The sequence below is a fragment of the Papio anubis genome, chromosome 1 (genome assembly GCF_008728515.1).
Source record: "Papio anubis isolate 15944 chromosome 1, Panubis1.0, whole genome shotgun sequence".
Lineage (NCBI taxonomy): Eukaryota > Metazoa > Chordata > Mammalia > Primates > Cercopithecidae > Papio > Papio anubis.
The window spans coordinates 211,314,034-211,330,611 of NC_044976.1; the positions used below are offsets into that span (position 1 = coordinate 211,314,034).

At 38.1% G+C, this 16,578-nt stretch overlaps 1 protein-coding gene across 1 annotated transcript in view; it reads left to right on the forward strand.

Annotated features, from left to right (window-relative positions):
* Positions 1 to 13,894, forward strand: part of EXO1 (exonuclease 1) — a 37,279-nt gene extending 23,385 nt beyond the window's left edge. The window contains exons 13-16 of the mRNA XM_031667760.1: positions 1,151 to 1,258; positions 1,634 to 1,709; positions 9,442 to 9,695; positions 13,613 to 13,894. Coding sequence (XP_031523620.1) covers positions 1,151 to 1,258; positions 1,634 to 1,709; positions 9,442 to 9,695; positions 13,613 to 13,748 — 574 coding nt within the window. The 3' untranslated portion in view covers positions 13,749 to 13,894. The remainder of the gene's footprint in view (positions 1 to 1,150; positions 1,259 to 1,633; positions 1,710 to 9,441; positions 9,696 to 13,612) is intronic.
* The last annotated feature ends 2,684 nt before the right edge of the window (positions 13,895 to 16,578 follow it).

Here is a 16,578-nt window from a genome sequence, read left to right on the forward strand (position 1 = left end):
ATTTAGTAAATATTCTGTTCATTATCTTGGATTTGAACTAATGCTTACTAAGGAGGTAGGTATACTTTAAGTTTATGTTTTATCTGATCATGCATACACTAGGATTTTTAACCTAAAACTCCTTGCCTCCTCTAATAATACTGATCTTTCATTTTACTGGAATTTTTTTTAAGCTGCTATACTAAATAAGTGATACCTCTTTAGTAATGGATTTTAATGATTGGTTTGAAGAAAGTCTTAACCTGTATATTTAAAGAGTGCTTAAGTGTATAAGGTGTACTTATGCTAAGTGGGTGTACCTATTACAAGTTCCCAGATGGTGTATAATGCTAGGAGCAAAGCTAAGGTGAAGGGTAAATAGCTAATTTCTTTAATTTTGCTTCCTACAAAATATGAGAGAGAATAGTTGTAAAATTGTCTTTTGGTTGCATATTTCAACATCTGTTCATATGTTTGACAAATCTTTTATTTGTCTGGGTACTGTGGAGATACAAAAAGGCGTGAGGGAAGTACCTGCCCTCAAAGAGTTTATCTTCTGTTGCAGAGTCCCATAAGTTTAGGAAGAGAACACCTATATGATGATTAGGCATAAATAAAGTACAAGTTCCAGGTACATGTGTGTATAGAACTGCTTTTAGAAAGTCCTCTGGGCAGGCTGTGGCCCATACTGTAATCAAACACTTTGGAGGCAGGGTGGGCGGATCACCTGAGATGGGGCAGAGCCAGCCCTGACCAACATGGAGAAACCAGTCTCTACTAAAATGCAAAATTAGCTTGGCGTGGTGGCGCGACCTGTAATCCCAGCTACTCAGGAGGCTGAGGCAGGAGAATCACTGAGCCAGGGCCAGGAGGGTTGCAAATGAGCCGAGATCGTGCCACTGCGCACACTCCAGCCTGGCGACAGAAGACTCCATCTCAAAAGAAAGAATCCTGTCTCAAAATTTGTTGCATAAATAAATTCTAAATGTGAATGTTGGCATAATCAAAATTTGAGATTTTGGCCCTAAAATTCAGATTTTTATGCCTTTATGAAAATTATGTATTTATGAGACTTTTTCAAAAAGCAATAATTATTCCATTTTGAATCTTGACACCCTGAGAAAACTCTAAAATACCCATACTTATTGTTTCTATTCCTTTTTCCGGTTAGGTTTTTGCATTTCTCAGATTCTATTGACTGTGAATCAAACAAAGTGAGCAGCCAGCCTCTGGATGAAACTTCTGTCACAGATAAAGAGAACAATCTGCATGAATCAGAGTATGGAGACTAAGAGGCAAGTGGATTGCTTCGTAGCATACCGCTTCAAGTGATGACATGCGAGACAATCATATTCAAGTGATCATATTCCAGACAAGGCAACAGTGTTTACAGATGAAGAGTCTCACTCTTTTTAAGGCAACAAATTCTGGGACCATTTCTGCTGCTTTGGGGCAGCTAGAAGTTGTTTTAGTTGGACTGGAGGTCTTGGAGATTTTTCAAACGTAAGCCCTCTCCAAGCACAGCATTGCAGCAATTCGGAAAGCAATTCCCCCTCTCTGCCTGAGATTAGTATGTCTGGCGTGTCTCAGTTAAAGCCGAAGGAGTCCAGTGATGATGAAGCTCATCTTGCGAGAAAGTGTTCTTCACAATCAGGAAAGTGGAGGAATTCTCCTGCAGAGTTCAAATGCATCCGAGCTTTCTCCAGTGCTCAGTAAAGACTCGATTCAGGGTAAGTCAAAATCCTGAAGACTCGCTTTTCAGAATTTACATGTAAGAAAAAATAGGTGTTACTCAAATCATTGAAATTTTCCTGCACATAAATGGCGAGCTATATTAATTTTTCATTCTAAATTCTACTGCTTGAAAGTTCACATTTTATGCATGTGAAGGACTTCTCTGTATCTTTCACATTTTAAACTCTATGCATGTAAATTAACTCTGTGTATTTCTGAATCACTTGCATGTGTTCCACTGGTGGGTATCTCAAGGTGTGTACAGTTCAAACCTAGGCAAGTGATAATCTGTGAAATGAAAAATTATTATCGGTTTATTGTTCAAATCCTTAATAATACTTGAATTCAGATAACATTTAGGAACCCATATAAGGGCCAGTCGCGATAGCTCATGCCTGTAATCCCAGCACTTTGGGAGGCGGGTGAGTGGGATCACTTGAGGCCGAGGCTTCGGAGACCAGCCTGGCCAGGCACAGTGGAAACCCCTGCCCTCTACTGAAAATACAAAGAATATTAGGCAGGCAAGCCAAGTGATGGGCTACTCGTGATCCCAGCTATTCGGGAGGCTGAGGCAGGATAACGCTGGAACCTGGGATGTGGAGGTTGCAGTGAGTCGAAAGATTGAGCCACTGCACTCCAGCCTGGGTGGGACAGAGTCAGAGACTGTCCTCAAAAAAAAAAAAAAGAAAAAGAAAAAGAAAAAAAAAAAAGAGAGAGACCTATAAGGAAGTGGCCCCAAGTTAATGCAATGGTAACTCATCTTAAGTTTAGTACTCTCCAGAAATGTGGCTTTCATTGGCCTTTCTTAGCCCTGCTAAACACCTTATGACAAGACAAAACAGTAATACAAGGATGTTGTAATTTGTTTTAAATTAATAAAAGCATCCTAACCAGTTTTTTCTTCTAGTAATATATAATGTATCTTGTATTCTATTACAAAACTCCAAATAAGTACAGTCGCAGTTACTTAACTATATGTTCTGGAGACATGCATTGTTAGTGATCTGATTTGGTCGCTTGTACAAAAACATCAGTAGGAGTAACCTAGAACTTAGATGGTCTAGCCTATCATAGGTTAGCCTGAGCCTGAGTTAAGGAATCTTGTGGAAGGAAGAATGGAATGGTATTATAGTGAAAATACTGAATATGTATCTGAAATACGCAGACCAATCAATACATGGTCTGCTGTTGAAATGAAATATGCTTTGCAAAATGAGAGACTGTACTGCTTTATAAAGATCCAGTGATATATTTTAAATGACATGTTGGCAGTAGCTTTTAAACCTTGAGTTATCTCAAATAAATGTAATATAACATTCTTCTTTATCTCATGGAACTGGTAATAACTCACCAAGCTAGGTGGAAACAATGGCAGGCCATGGTAATATTTGACAAAATTTTGGATACCTGATAATTCCAAATATTGAACAGCATCTAAGAAATCAGCGTAGCTTTTATTTATTAAAGAAGAAAATATTTTATTCAAGTTCCCAAAGGAAACTAGAGATATACTGGACTGGAAATTGAAGAAAAAGCCAAATTAAAATGTAAAAATAAGTTGTTTCATGGAGAAAAGCCGAATGCATATATTTGAACCCCAACCTGTCCCCAGCCTTTTTTACATTTTTTTTTTCCTCAAAATTAAGCAGCCTCCTGAGCCAGAGTAGGCTCAGAGACTTCCTTCTGGCGTTTTTTGTTGTTGTTGTTGTTGTTTTACACAGAGTCTCACTGTGTTTGCATGGAGTGCAGGGCACAGTCCTGGCTACTGCAACCCCTCCTCTCCTGGGTTCAAGTGATTCTCCTGTCTCAGCCTCCTGAATATTTGTTGGGATTACAGGTGTACAACGCAATGCTCTACATGTTTTTTGGTAGAGATGGGGTTTCACTATATTAACAGGCTGGTCTCAACTCCTGACTCAGGTGATCCACCTCTGCCTCAGCCTCCCAGCTGCTGGGATTCAGATACAGCCACCCTTACTCACCTTCTTAAGCAGCTTTGTTGTTGAAAGAAAGAAAGAAAGAGAAAGAAAGAAAGAAAGAGTTGTTGTTTGAGACGGAAGCCCCGCCTCTGTCACCCAGGGTTGAGTGGCTCGGATCTTTTAGCTCACTGCAAGCTCAGCCTGCTCACGCTTATTCTCCTGCCTCAGCCTCCCGAGTAGCTGGGACTGCAGGCGCTCGGGCCACTTCGCCTGCTGTTTTTAGGTATTTTTAGTAGAGACTGTGGTTTCACCTGTAGGCTTAGGATGGTCTCCAACCTCCCAGACCTGCAGATCCACTGCCTGGCTCCCCTCCCAAAGTGCTGGATTATAGGCTTTGTTTCACCATACCACCCCTTCTTATTGCTTTTTTCAGAGGGCTGGCCGAGCCATACCTCTGGCTTCCTGAGGCTTCCCGCTTTTCTTTTTTCCCTTTCTCTTTTCACTTTGCTCTCTGGCTGGAACCATCTGAGCACTGTGTACTGGACTAGAAAGTGTTTCTTTTATTTAAGGGGAACCTCTCCATCTTGGTCTCGTCTTTGTCATTTTACTTCGCCTGCATCTCTCTTTTTTACTGCTACACTTTTAAAATATTGTCTTGAAATATCTTCATAAAACATCACTGTTAATTCTAGGAGGATATTAAGTGTGCTGAGTTCCTAGCTTTTTATATTTCCAGCATGCACTTACTATTTCATTGCATTTTGGAAGTTGCTTAGCTTAGGTTTTCCTGGGAAGCCTTCATCGGCTCCTCGCCTGTAGGCTGGAGCCATACATTGTGAATTCTCATTTTAGTTCTCCGCTAACTTTTTAATACACTAATAAGCAGAAATATGAATCCTCCTAGCCATCACGCTTCCCAAAGTTAAGAAACTAAACAAAACTAGGGAACTATTCATTGGGTTATCTCTTTGCTGTCAGATGGGTAGAACTCTACTAGAATAAATAGTTAATTCTCAAGAATTGCGATGCTGACAGTTAACGAAAAATGATATAATCTTTCTTGATTCAGAAATGTTTCAGAAAGCTGCAGGGATGCCCTAAATACCTGGGAATATCAGTTTATAGGTTCAGGAAGAAGAAAATGCTCCAATATTAGAGCCTTCTGTTGGTAGCGTTCACTGTGAAAAGCAACACTCATAGATTCTGTGTTGAGTTCTCGAATTGCTATTTGAGGTTGAAGTCATCTTAGACCTTCCCAGATCTCAGGGAAAGATGATTTAGCCCAGAGTCACAATAATTTAGCTAAAAGTGAGCGCACGTTAGGGTTTCTGTAAGGTATACAAGTTAATGGGGTGCTTTTTCACTATTCGTTTTTATTGCCCTTTTTGTGGTGTTTTTGCTTCGTTTGTTTGAGTCTGTTCTGTTGGCGTGAGGGCTGGATTGCAGCAAGCATAATCTTGCTCACTGTAACTCCACCTGCTCAAGGCTGATTCTAACCTCAGCCTCCCAAGTAGCTGGAGATAACAGGCATGTGCCACTCACCAGCTAATTTTTTGGGTATTTTAGTAGAATGAAGCTTACCATGTTGGCCGACTGGTCTCGAACTCCTGACCTCAAGTGGTCTGCCCAAAGTACTGCACTGGCCTCCCAAAAGTACTGGGATTACAGGCATGAGCCTCCACACCTGGTCTCATTGTCCTCTTTATTTGACTTTTCATGGGAATGCAGATTGCAAGAGAACCTCCGCCTATAGAAAAAGTCTTATCTGAGGAAAATTGGGGCAGAGGGTAGGTCTGAAAGTCATCGGTAAAGGTGAAGTGCATCGGTCAGATAATACTACTCCACTTGAAAGCGGATACCTTTTTCTTAAAGTTAAATATGTTACTTGATTAAAAGAAGGGATGGAGCTGCAATCGTTCAACTTATTTTAGCTAGTAAGATGAAAACTGTTCACTTTCACACATGTAACTCAACATTTTACAGTAGCAGACTCGTATTTTATCTGACTCAGCATTTTACATCCTCTTCTAACAGTTCATAAAAAGACTTTAATTTTAAGTAGATATTTTATGTAATTGACTCCTCTCCTTATTGAAACATTCATAGCTTCTTCCATGAAATTGGCAGACATCATCCTTTCCATATTAGATTCAAGCTTTTCTTTTATTGATTCTCTCCCATGGTCTTATTGTGTATTTTCCATTTGTTGAATATTGGTTTGTTGTCATAAAAATTCTATAGTAAATATTATTTTATTTTATTTTTCATCTGGGGACTCAAGGAATTTGATTGCAATACTTGCTACTTGACAGTCAGTGACCAGACCTCCTGCCACGCTTATCTCATTTCTCAAAAAAGACACACCTCTACGAACAAGTAAAACATTTATTTAATTTTTTTAATTTCAGAAGCAGTGTATGCTTACAACTAGAAAATGAGTAGTAAAGCAGAATTAAAATGGAAATACCTGTGACTTCTTTTATATATAAAATGTCTGCTTTAAAACTTCATGCTTGACTGTAGGTGTTTAAGCTGTGAAACTTATTTTCTTGCAGTGTATGAAAGATCATTTTCCATGTACTTTTAGTCAGCTAATGTGATGACTTTATAACATGCAGTTGTATGGGTTTTACCAATCCTCTTCTTGTCATTTACTCCTAAATTGTTTTGGGTTTCTGGCAAATAATACCGCAAATCCAAGATCTTGTGGATAAATATTTATGACATGTTCTTTAATTAGTCTGTAAGGATTCATTCCATGGAGTGGTATACGCGAGTCCCAAGGCGTGTGATTTAGCAGCATTGATACTAGTCCTAAAGGCATGTGATTTAGTATTTCGATACTAGTCCCAAGGCGCAGTGTGGGATTTTAGCATTCACTAGTCCCCATGCTGCAGGATTTTAGCACATACTAGTCCTACATGTAGGTGATTTTAGCATTGATATCGAACGTCCTAAGGCGTGTGTGATTTAACATTGATACGTGAGTCCCAAGGCTGGTGTGATTTAGGCATTGATACGTAGTCCCAAGGCGTGTGTGATTTAGCATTGATACATACTGCCAAAAGGCCCCCTAGAAACTGTGTACCCATGGTTTTTTAAATCCAAATATATAGATATTTGTGTTACTACATAGTAAAGCATATTTTATATATTAAGCACAAATTAAAGCATATTTTATGTATTAAGTGTTCTTGTTCATCAGTATAAAAACACTATTTCCTAACTTAAAAGATGGATAAAGGTCATAAACAGGTCACAAAAGGAAAAGTACCAATGGTTGATTAATATATGTTTAACCTCATTTGTTTAACCATATGTTTAACCTCATTAGTAATCAAATAGTGCAAATTAAAATAATAAAATTGTTTCTTGCCTCTTCATATTTCCAAAAAATGTTTTTAATTATACTCATTTTTTTATGAGAGTATAGAATCACATATTTTAAAAGGTAAGTATTGGTCTGCCATTTCTAGAAAAAAATTTGAAAGAGTTCAAATAATTCAAACCAGTAAGTGCATTCTAGAACTTTAGCCTAAGGAAACATTGAGAATTTAAATACAAGAATACTTAATACTGCATTGGTTATAATAGTGAAAAATTGGAAATAATCTAAATAACAATAAGGGATTGAATTATTAAATAATCTTTGGTTTTAGCTCTTAGTGATAGAAATATTGGTGAACTTTTTTCTGTTCTTTTTCTTGTATTTTTCTACCATGAGCATATATTATGTTTCTAGTACCATAAAAACTTTTTTAAATTGTAATACAGGCCCTGCTTATCCATTTGAAAGAAGATGTCCGTCTCACACAATATAAATATCAATTCTACCATAGTCAATATGGGTTGCTATAACAGAATACCAGAAACTGGATTTGCTTAAATGATAAATATTTATTTCTCACAATTCTAAAGGCTGGGAAGTCCCAGGTCTAGGCACCAGCAGATTTGGTGTCTGGTGAGAGCCCACTTCCTGGTTTGCAGACAGATGCCTTCTTGCTGTGTCCTTACATGGTAGAGGGAGAGAACATCTCTTTTGTACCTCTTCTTATAAAAGGGCACTAATCTCATTCCTGAGGGCTCCACTCTCATGATCTAATCACCTCTCAAAAATCCCACCATCACATTAGGATTTAAAGGGTTAGGCCTTCAACATGAATGTGGGGGGCACACAACGTTCAGTCCATAGCAAATTCCAATACATTAAAGATACAAATATAAAATATGTAAATATGAGATTATTTTTTAAATTTTTGAGCAAGAAGGCTTTTGCAGTCATATCTACTAACTTGAAAAGACATTCATTATTATTGAAAAGGAAAAATATGTTAATAATATGTATAGTGGTGTTTTGTTTAAATACTTTATTCATGTGCACATTTGCATGTTTGTAGTATCACATTAAGAAGTCTGGAAAGATACATGCAGAATAATTTACAATGATGGATATGACTGGAGATGTAGAAAGTACTTTTCCAAAAGGAGTTATGTCTAGATAGTAAAGCATCATATTATTATTATTATTCTCAGAGATTTGCCTTGTCAGGGATTTAACTACCACTTCTGTTTTGGTGACCCTCCAGCTGAGCTTTCCCTGATACCCGTCTTTAATACCTAAAATCAAACTCGTGCCTTTTCCCTCTATTTCTTCTCAGAATGTTTTTTATCTATTAAATAAAATTCTATTATCTGCCACTTAGTTTCAAAATCCTAAGGTTGTCCTTTTCCTTCATAATTGTCAGTTTGATCCTTCTACAGCAGTTAGAGAAAAACAACCAAACATTGATACCTTTCCAAATTCTAACGTTTCTTTCTTTGTCTTCTTTTTTTCTCCCCATCACCAACACATATTTAAGGATTTCATCTTTACTGTGTGAAACTTTAACTTTTCCATTCTTTATACACACACTGCCAGATTCATATTATAAACCTTTTTTAATATACCTCATTCTTACTATCCTGAGAAGCAATAACAAAACTTCATTGTCTCCATTCTATCCACAGGGTAAAAATCAACCCTTAGTAGAAACAGCCTAAATGTCAATAGAGGTTTGTTTAAGTAAGTTATGGCATATATATACAATGGAAGAACAGGCAACCTATTCCAAATAAAATTCTATTTCTTGTGAACTGAAAAAAATATCTAAGATACATCATTAAGTGGAATCAAGATACATTAAGTGAGAAAAATGAAGTGCACAACAGCGTGTATTATGCTGCCAGTTTGTGTGTGTGTGTGTGTATGTGTGTGCACGCGTGAGTCTGGATGCACAGGAAGCTGGGAATGCACAGGAAGCCAGGAGCAGCAATTGCCTCTGGAAAGGGAGGCAGTGAGAGAGATTCATTTTGTTCTCTGTTCCTTTACAAAAGAGAGAACTTTTAAATTTTATGCCAGGTTTACTGTTACCTGTTAAAATAATTCATGATGACTTCTGTAATAGATGTTTATAAATAGCACATTTTTACCATTGCTTATGGGTTATTTTGTTCTTATGTATAAAGAATAGTTTGACCGGTCGCAATGGCTCACGCCTGTAATCTCAGCACTTTGGGAGGCCGAGACGGGTGGATCACGAGGTCAGGAGATCAAGACCATCCTTGCTAACACAGGGAAACCCCGTCTCTACTAAAAATGTAAAAAAATAGCTGGGCATGGTGGCAGGCGCCTGTAGTCCCAGCTACTCAGGAGACTGAGGCAAAAGAATGGCGTAAACCCGGGAATTGGAGGTTGCAGTGAGCTGAGATCGCGCCACTGCACTCCAGACTGGGCAACAGAGTGACACTCTGTCTCAATAAATAAGAATAGTTTGAAATTAAAGTGAGTTGCTTTAACAAAATGGCCTTAAAATGGGTGTTTAATCTTCAGGTTCCTGGGCTATATAAAGCCAGTTCTGCAGACTCTCTTTCTACAACCAAGATCAAACCTCTAGGACCTGCCAGAGCCAGTGGGCTGAGCAAGAAGCCAGCAAGCATCCAGAAGAGAAAGCATCATAATGCCGAGAACAAGCCGGGATTACAGATCAAACTCAATGAGCTCTGGAAAAACTTTGGATTTAAAAAGTGAGTTGCCTTGTTTCTTATTCTGAAACAAGATAAACTGTTATTTTCTGTAATTTCCATCCCTTTCTCCCAACTCTTTCTAGTTTCGTATGAGTCAAGTTTTGTTTCTCTCACTATAAAATAATTATTTTTCTCTCTTCCCTTTAACTGATTCTTTATACTTAATTTCAATTTCTATACCTTCTTTTCATAAAAAGACGGCAAACTAAAAAAAACCAGTTTTCAGTCTGGTTTTGGGGGCTCTCTGATGTTAAGCAAATTGCTTTCCTAGGCCTTAAGTCTCTTGCCTTCCTTTTTTTATCTCTCAGGATTGTAAAGAGAAAAAAATTTTATTTTATTTTATTTTATTTTATTTTGTTTTGAGACAGAGTTTCGCTCTTGTTACCCAGACTGGAATGCAATGGTGCAATCTCCGCTCACTACAACCTCCGCCTCCCAAGTAGCTGGGATTACAGGCGTGCGCCACCATGCCCGGCTAATTTTGTATTTTTAGTAGACACAGGGTTTCTCCATGTTGGTCAGGCTGGTCTCGAACTCCCAGCCTCAGGTGATCTGCCCGCCTCGGCCTCCCAAAGTGCTGAGATTACAGGCATGAGCCACTGCACCTGGCTGAAAGTAAGATTTTTAAAGAAGGGCTAGAAGTACAGTGCTATATCATACTTCTCTAATTTATCAATCTTAAAATGGGGAGACTCATTGGATTTATATGATGAATTTGCCAGATTTGCAGTGTATGTGGCCAGCACTGCTTTAAAAGAATTCATCCTCTATATAGTTAAATTTTTGTTAACCATAATACTTCCTTCTGTTAGACCACAAAATTAGCCGCAGAGTAGCATTACCTTATAGCTATTTTCTCATTCTCAATAAAAGAAATGTGCTAAGTTTAATAAAAGATTTTTTTAACTATATGGAATGATAGGATTAAACCTTACCTAATAGAAACATTGTCATAGATGAGGTGGTATGAGTGGGAAACACTTTGTGAATAAGTAAGTGCTGGACAATCGTTTCTTATTTTCCATTGTGCAAAGTCTAGGATTAAACCGTATGACAGCAGTTTTCAAACGTTTTATTTTCAGGAATGCTTTATACTCTTAAAAATTATTAAAGGCCCCAAAACACTTTGGTTTATGTAGGTTATATTTGTCAACACTTACCCATCATAGAAATTGAAATGAACATTTAAAAATATTAATTTTAAAATAACGATAAGCCTATTACATATGAATGTAGATAGTACATTTAAAAAATAAATAGCTGTATTTTCCAAATCCCCCTAAAAGGTAAAAAAAGTGGCACGGTTTTACATTTCATTTTGCAAATCTTTACTGTCTAGTTTGCAAATCTTTACTGTCTGGCTTAATAGAACTCAGCTGGATTCTTATATCTGCTTCTACATTTGATCTGTTATGATTTGGTGTTTTGGTTGAGTATATGAAGGAAATAGACATTTGTAGTTAGAAAATATATATTTTGATAGCCCTTTTAGATGATGATAAATTTTCTTCTCTGCTGTTATGTCTAAATTCAACAACTTGTAGTTTCTTAAGGTTAGTTGTAGTGTAGAATATGAAACCATATCAACTGACTTTTTGTACTCTGTTATATTACAGTCCACTGGTGTACCTTTCTTCTGTTGCCTAGGGTGGAATGGCACAATCATGGCTCACTGTATCCTCGACCTCCTAAGCTCAAGCAGTCCTCCTGCCTCAGCCTCCTGAGTAGCTGGGACTACAGGCGTATGCCACCACCCCCAGTTAATTATTTAATTTTTTATTGCAGGTGTGAGCCACTTTGCCTGGCCTACACTGGTGCACTTTTAATGCATCCTTTACATGTAACATCATGAGTTGGTCATTTGGAAAATATTGGGTCATTGAGATGTACTTCCAAATATTGATATATTTTATTATACAATATAAGAAAAAAGTCGCAATCAATGAAGCCTTTAACATTGGAAAACCATTGTGTGGCAGATATGTTTTCCAAAATTTTAATTTTCATATGAAAGCTTGAATTTTATCATTAGCAACAAATACTGTTATTTATTTTTCTTTAAAGTAACAGACTCTCTTTGTTCATTTTATTTGTTTGTTTGTTTGTTTATTTATTTTGAGACAAAGTCTCTCTTTGTCACCCAGGCTGGAGTTCAGTGGCACAATCTCAGTTCACTGCAGCCTCCGCCTCCTGGGTTCAAGTGATTCACCCGTCTCAGCCTCCCAAGTAACTGGGATTACAGGCACCTGCCACCATGCCCTGCTAATTTTTTATTTTTTGTAGAGATCATTTCGCTGTGTTGGCCAGGCTGGTTTCGAACTCCTGACCTCAAGTGATCCACCTGCTTGAGCCTCCCAAAGTGCTAGGATTACAGACATAAGCCAGCACGCCTGGCCCCTTTTTGTTCATTTTAGAGAAGTCCTGAATGACCTTAGTGTCACATGCTTTTACTTGAGATAAACTATCATACTTCTATACACAATAGAAGTGTTTTGTTTGTGCTTTCCATTTTGCCACAGAATATTAAAAAGCATACCAAAAAATTAGCCGAGCGTGGTGGCATGTGCCTATCGTCCCAGCTTCTCAGGAGGCTGAAGTGGCAGAATTGCTTGAGCCCAGGAGGTGGAGGTTGCAGGGAGCTGAGATTGCAGCACTGCACTCCAGCCAGAGTGCAACAGAACGAGACCCTGTCTCAAAAAATTTAAAAAAAAAAATTGAAGTATACCAAAGGGTTGAGATTTAATGAAATTAGTGATTTTTACTGCTTCCATCAAGAACATTTTTGAGACTTTTCTTTAACTGCAAGTGCACGGAGGTGGAGAATACAAATAGTGCTGGTATGACTTGTATGGTGTGATGCCACCGTGTTGATTGACACCGAGTTGTCAGCAGTTTCACTCAGTTCTGCTTTAGCAACATCCATACAAGTGTCAGCACAGTGGAAAGGAGGAACAAAGTCTGAATATTGTAAGAAGAGTTTTGATCTTGGAAACCTGTTGAAAGGATCTTGGGACTCTCCAGGGGTCATGGAACATGCTTTGAAAACTGTTGCTAGAGAGAAATTAAGGGTGCAACATATTCTTAAATACCTTTGAGAAAAAAAGACTTCCTGGTGTTTAATTTTTGTTGACAGGAGATAGAATTACCTGTAATATCTTCATAACAGGATTAATTTTTATAGATAGCTTCCTTCCAGAAAAGAAAAAAGAAAAAACAACTGAGAGGAGAATAAAAGATAGGGCTTAGGCCGGGCACGGTGGCTCACGCCTGTAATCCCAGCACTTTGGGAGGCTGAGGCAGGCTGATCACTTGAGGTCAGGAGTTTGAGACTAGCCTGACCAGCATGGTGAAACCCCATCTGTAGTAAAAATACAAAAATCAGCCAGACGTGGTGGTGCAGGCCTGTAGTTCCAGCTACTCGGGCTGAAGCAAGATAATCACTTGAACCCAGGAGGCGGAGGTTGCAGTGAGCCAATATCATGCCACTGCACTCCAGCCTAGATGACAGAGCAAGACTGTCTCAAAAAAGAAAAAAAAAAAAGGTAGGGCTTCACCAGGGCTTAACCATTTGTTCCTACTTCACTTATATTGGTTCTTAACCATACTTGAGAAGGGCACTAAGGAGAAAAGAATTAAAGTATTGGAATCATTCTGCCTTAGCTAATATATCGAGTGGTGGCCCAGCACCTACACTGAATGGTGATTTTGAAAGCAAGAAGAGGCACTAAGAAGTAAGACTCCGAATGTATGGGGAGCGCTCACAGGAGAAGCTGATTGTGTTATATAATGAATTGAACGAGATTATACAGTAAACTGTCTTATCCTCTTCATATCCCTCTATTTTGTCCAGGTAGAATATTTCTTCTCTCATAATCAGTACCCTAAAAATACCAAATTTATGTTATTGTATTTTGCAGAGATTCCGAAAAGCTTCCTTCTTGTAAGAAGCCCCTGTCCCCGGTCAGAGATAACATCCAACTAACACCAGAAGCGGAAGAGGATATATTTAACAAACCTGAGTGTGTGCGTGTTCAAAGAGCGATATTCCAGTAAATGCAGACTGCTGCGATGCTTTTGCCTGCAAGAGAATCTGATCAATTTGAAGTCCCTGTTTGGGAATGAGGCACTTATCAGCCTGAAGAATTTTTTCTCATTCTGTGCCATTTTAAGAATAGAATACATTTTGTATATTAACTTTATAATTGGGTTGTGGTTTTTTTGCTCAGCTTTTTATATTTTTATAAGAAGCTAAATAGAAGAATAATTGTATCTCTGACAAGTTTTTGGAAGTTTTAATGTTAATTGGGAAAATCCCCTGGAGTTTATAAAAATCTACTCTAAATATTTCTGTAATGTTGTCAAGTAGAAAGGTAGCAAATGGAGAAACTACAGTCCTAGAGGAAATCACTGTTTCTCCAGGCTTTAAAGTTTTCCACTTGCCTTTCCCATCTGTCCTTCAGGGTTGAATTGAAAATAAAGTTGAGATGGGAGGGGTAATTGGAAGGGTTAAAGATCATTACACAAATGAGACAGTGCTCTCTTATCCCTGAAGGTTTTGGTTGGATTATAGGTTGACACTGAAGGAAAATTTTCAGCATCATATGAAAGGAAGTACTTCTTATATCATTAATATTTTTAAACTTCAAAATAGCCTCAGTTTTAATATATATTTTTTGAAGTGTGGACTAAAGCTTCCTTAACATATATTTAAAACTAGTCCGCTGAACGCTGCATAAGATACTAAATCTGCAAGGTCTGTGACACGTACTCTCTGCAAAGAAATGGGCAGATGCATGGAAAGAGAACCAGCTGCTAACTGAGGAGCTGAAGTGACAGGAATTAAAGGATTTCTGAAAGTATTTGTGATACAGAGGATAAAGGAAAGAGCCAGAGTATTTATATTTTTAAGTGAGACTCGGTAGAGGACTCTAGGAAAATGAGATCAGAGTGGAATAAAAGCTAACTAAAGCTATTACAAAATAAAAACTAAAACCCAAAAAGGCCCAATCTGAAAAAGACCTAATCTTAAGAACAAAAGCAGTTTTGAATTCTCCGTGCATGTTTCCTGTGATAAAACAAATTAGGAATGTGAATCAAACATTGTCTACAAATATTTATCCCCTCACTCACTAAAAATGCTACGTAAATGACAGAAAAGGAATAAGACAAATCCACAAGGGTTAACAGTGGAAGAAGAGACATCAGGCAAGGAAACTGATGGATGAGTAGTAAGTGATTTAACAAAGAAATGATCATTGTCAGTGGCAGAAGACTAGAAGAGGTAAAAGTCTGATAAGCTTGACAAATGGAGACATGCAGATTCCTCTAAAGCCAGAGGTGCAGAGTAAGACTGGAAATAGGATTGGTTTTGGAAATCTTTTTTTTTTTTTTTTGAGAGGGAGTCTCGTGCTGTCGCCCAGGCTGGAGTGCAGTGGCGCGATCTCGGCTCACTGCAAGCTCCGCCTCCCGGGTTCACGCCATTCTCCTGCCTCAGCCTCCTGAGTAGCTGGGACTACAGGCGCCCACCACCGCGCCCGGCTAATTTTTTGTATTTTTAGTAGAGACGGGGTTTCACTGTGGTCTCGATCTCCTGACCTTGTGATCCGCCCACCTCGGCCTCCCAAAGTGCTGGGATTACAGGCGTGAGCCACCGCGCCCGGCCGGAAATCTTTAAAAATAGTGTGGGAGAAGGGGCAGATGGCAGCAGTGCCAGTTTCCAATCTCCAAATCACCATATAATAGCAACTGGATAGCAAAATAAAAATCCATGAGCAACGTAAGTGGGTGAAGATAGCCACAAGACCACAAGCTGGCATTGGCTTCAGTTCAGGCGAAGCAGAGTGAGGAAATGGCATCTAATGACCTGAGGACAGTACAGCAGGCCAGGTTTTGAAAACAGCACTCAAGTGGGAGAGGCTTTGCCCATTTTGAAGGTGGGTGAGTCCAGGAGGCTTGTATTAAGGTCTGAAGGACTGAAGCAAACTAGCCCCTAGGAAGTATTAGAACTGATTCACTGAGTTCACCAAGGTTCTCTTCCAGGACAGCGTTCCCCACAGAAGAGAAACTGCTGCGGGGAAGCCAAATCGAAGAAGAGAAAGATGAAGAGAAGGTCCAAATACAAGTAGAATAGGGAATCATCAACCCAAATCTCTCAGCAGAATACTGGTTTTGAACACTTAAAAAGAAACTTAGAGAAGTTCCCATGAATCATGTTTCCTTCTCAAAGTTTAGGAAACAGAATTTTACTTAAAAAGAAACTAAGGAAAGTTTTTAGATGAATCTCATACAAAGTTATTTTAATGAAAAGAAAGAGAAGATTTCTGGATAATGAAGATGTATCAGGAAGATAGGTCCACAGAGCAGAGCAAAACTTGTTTGTTTAAAATGTGCTAAAAGATATTAGAAAGATATAAAATATGACAAATTTAGGATTACAAGAATCAGAAATAAGCTCAAGAAAACATTGTAAATAAAAACATCAGAGATGCAATATAAACACTATGGATAATGTCTTTTAAAAGAGGTAAAAATAAAAAGGAATAAAAAATCAATTTTTTGTTTAATTAGAAAATGACAAAGAAGACCCAACATACAGATAATGGGAATTTGAAACAACAAAACCCTATTATTTTAGAAAATGTTTTATTTAAATATATAAAACAATATTTTAAAAGTGAACTCTGGTACCTAAGCAGCAGCTAACACCAAGACATAAATAATATACTTTAAAGGAAGAAAACTTTGGCTAGGCAAAACCAGGTGAAATGTAAGATGATGATCAGACTTTCTTCACAATTATACTTTATGCCTGAAGAAAATGGAGTGATCATTTTTGAATACCCAAAGAAAAATGTGAGCTGAGGTTTTCATATCTAATAAAATT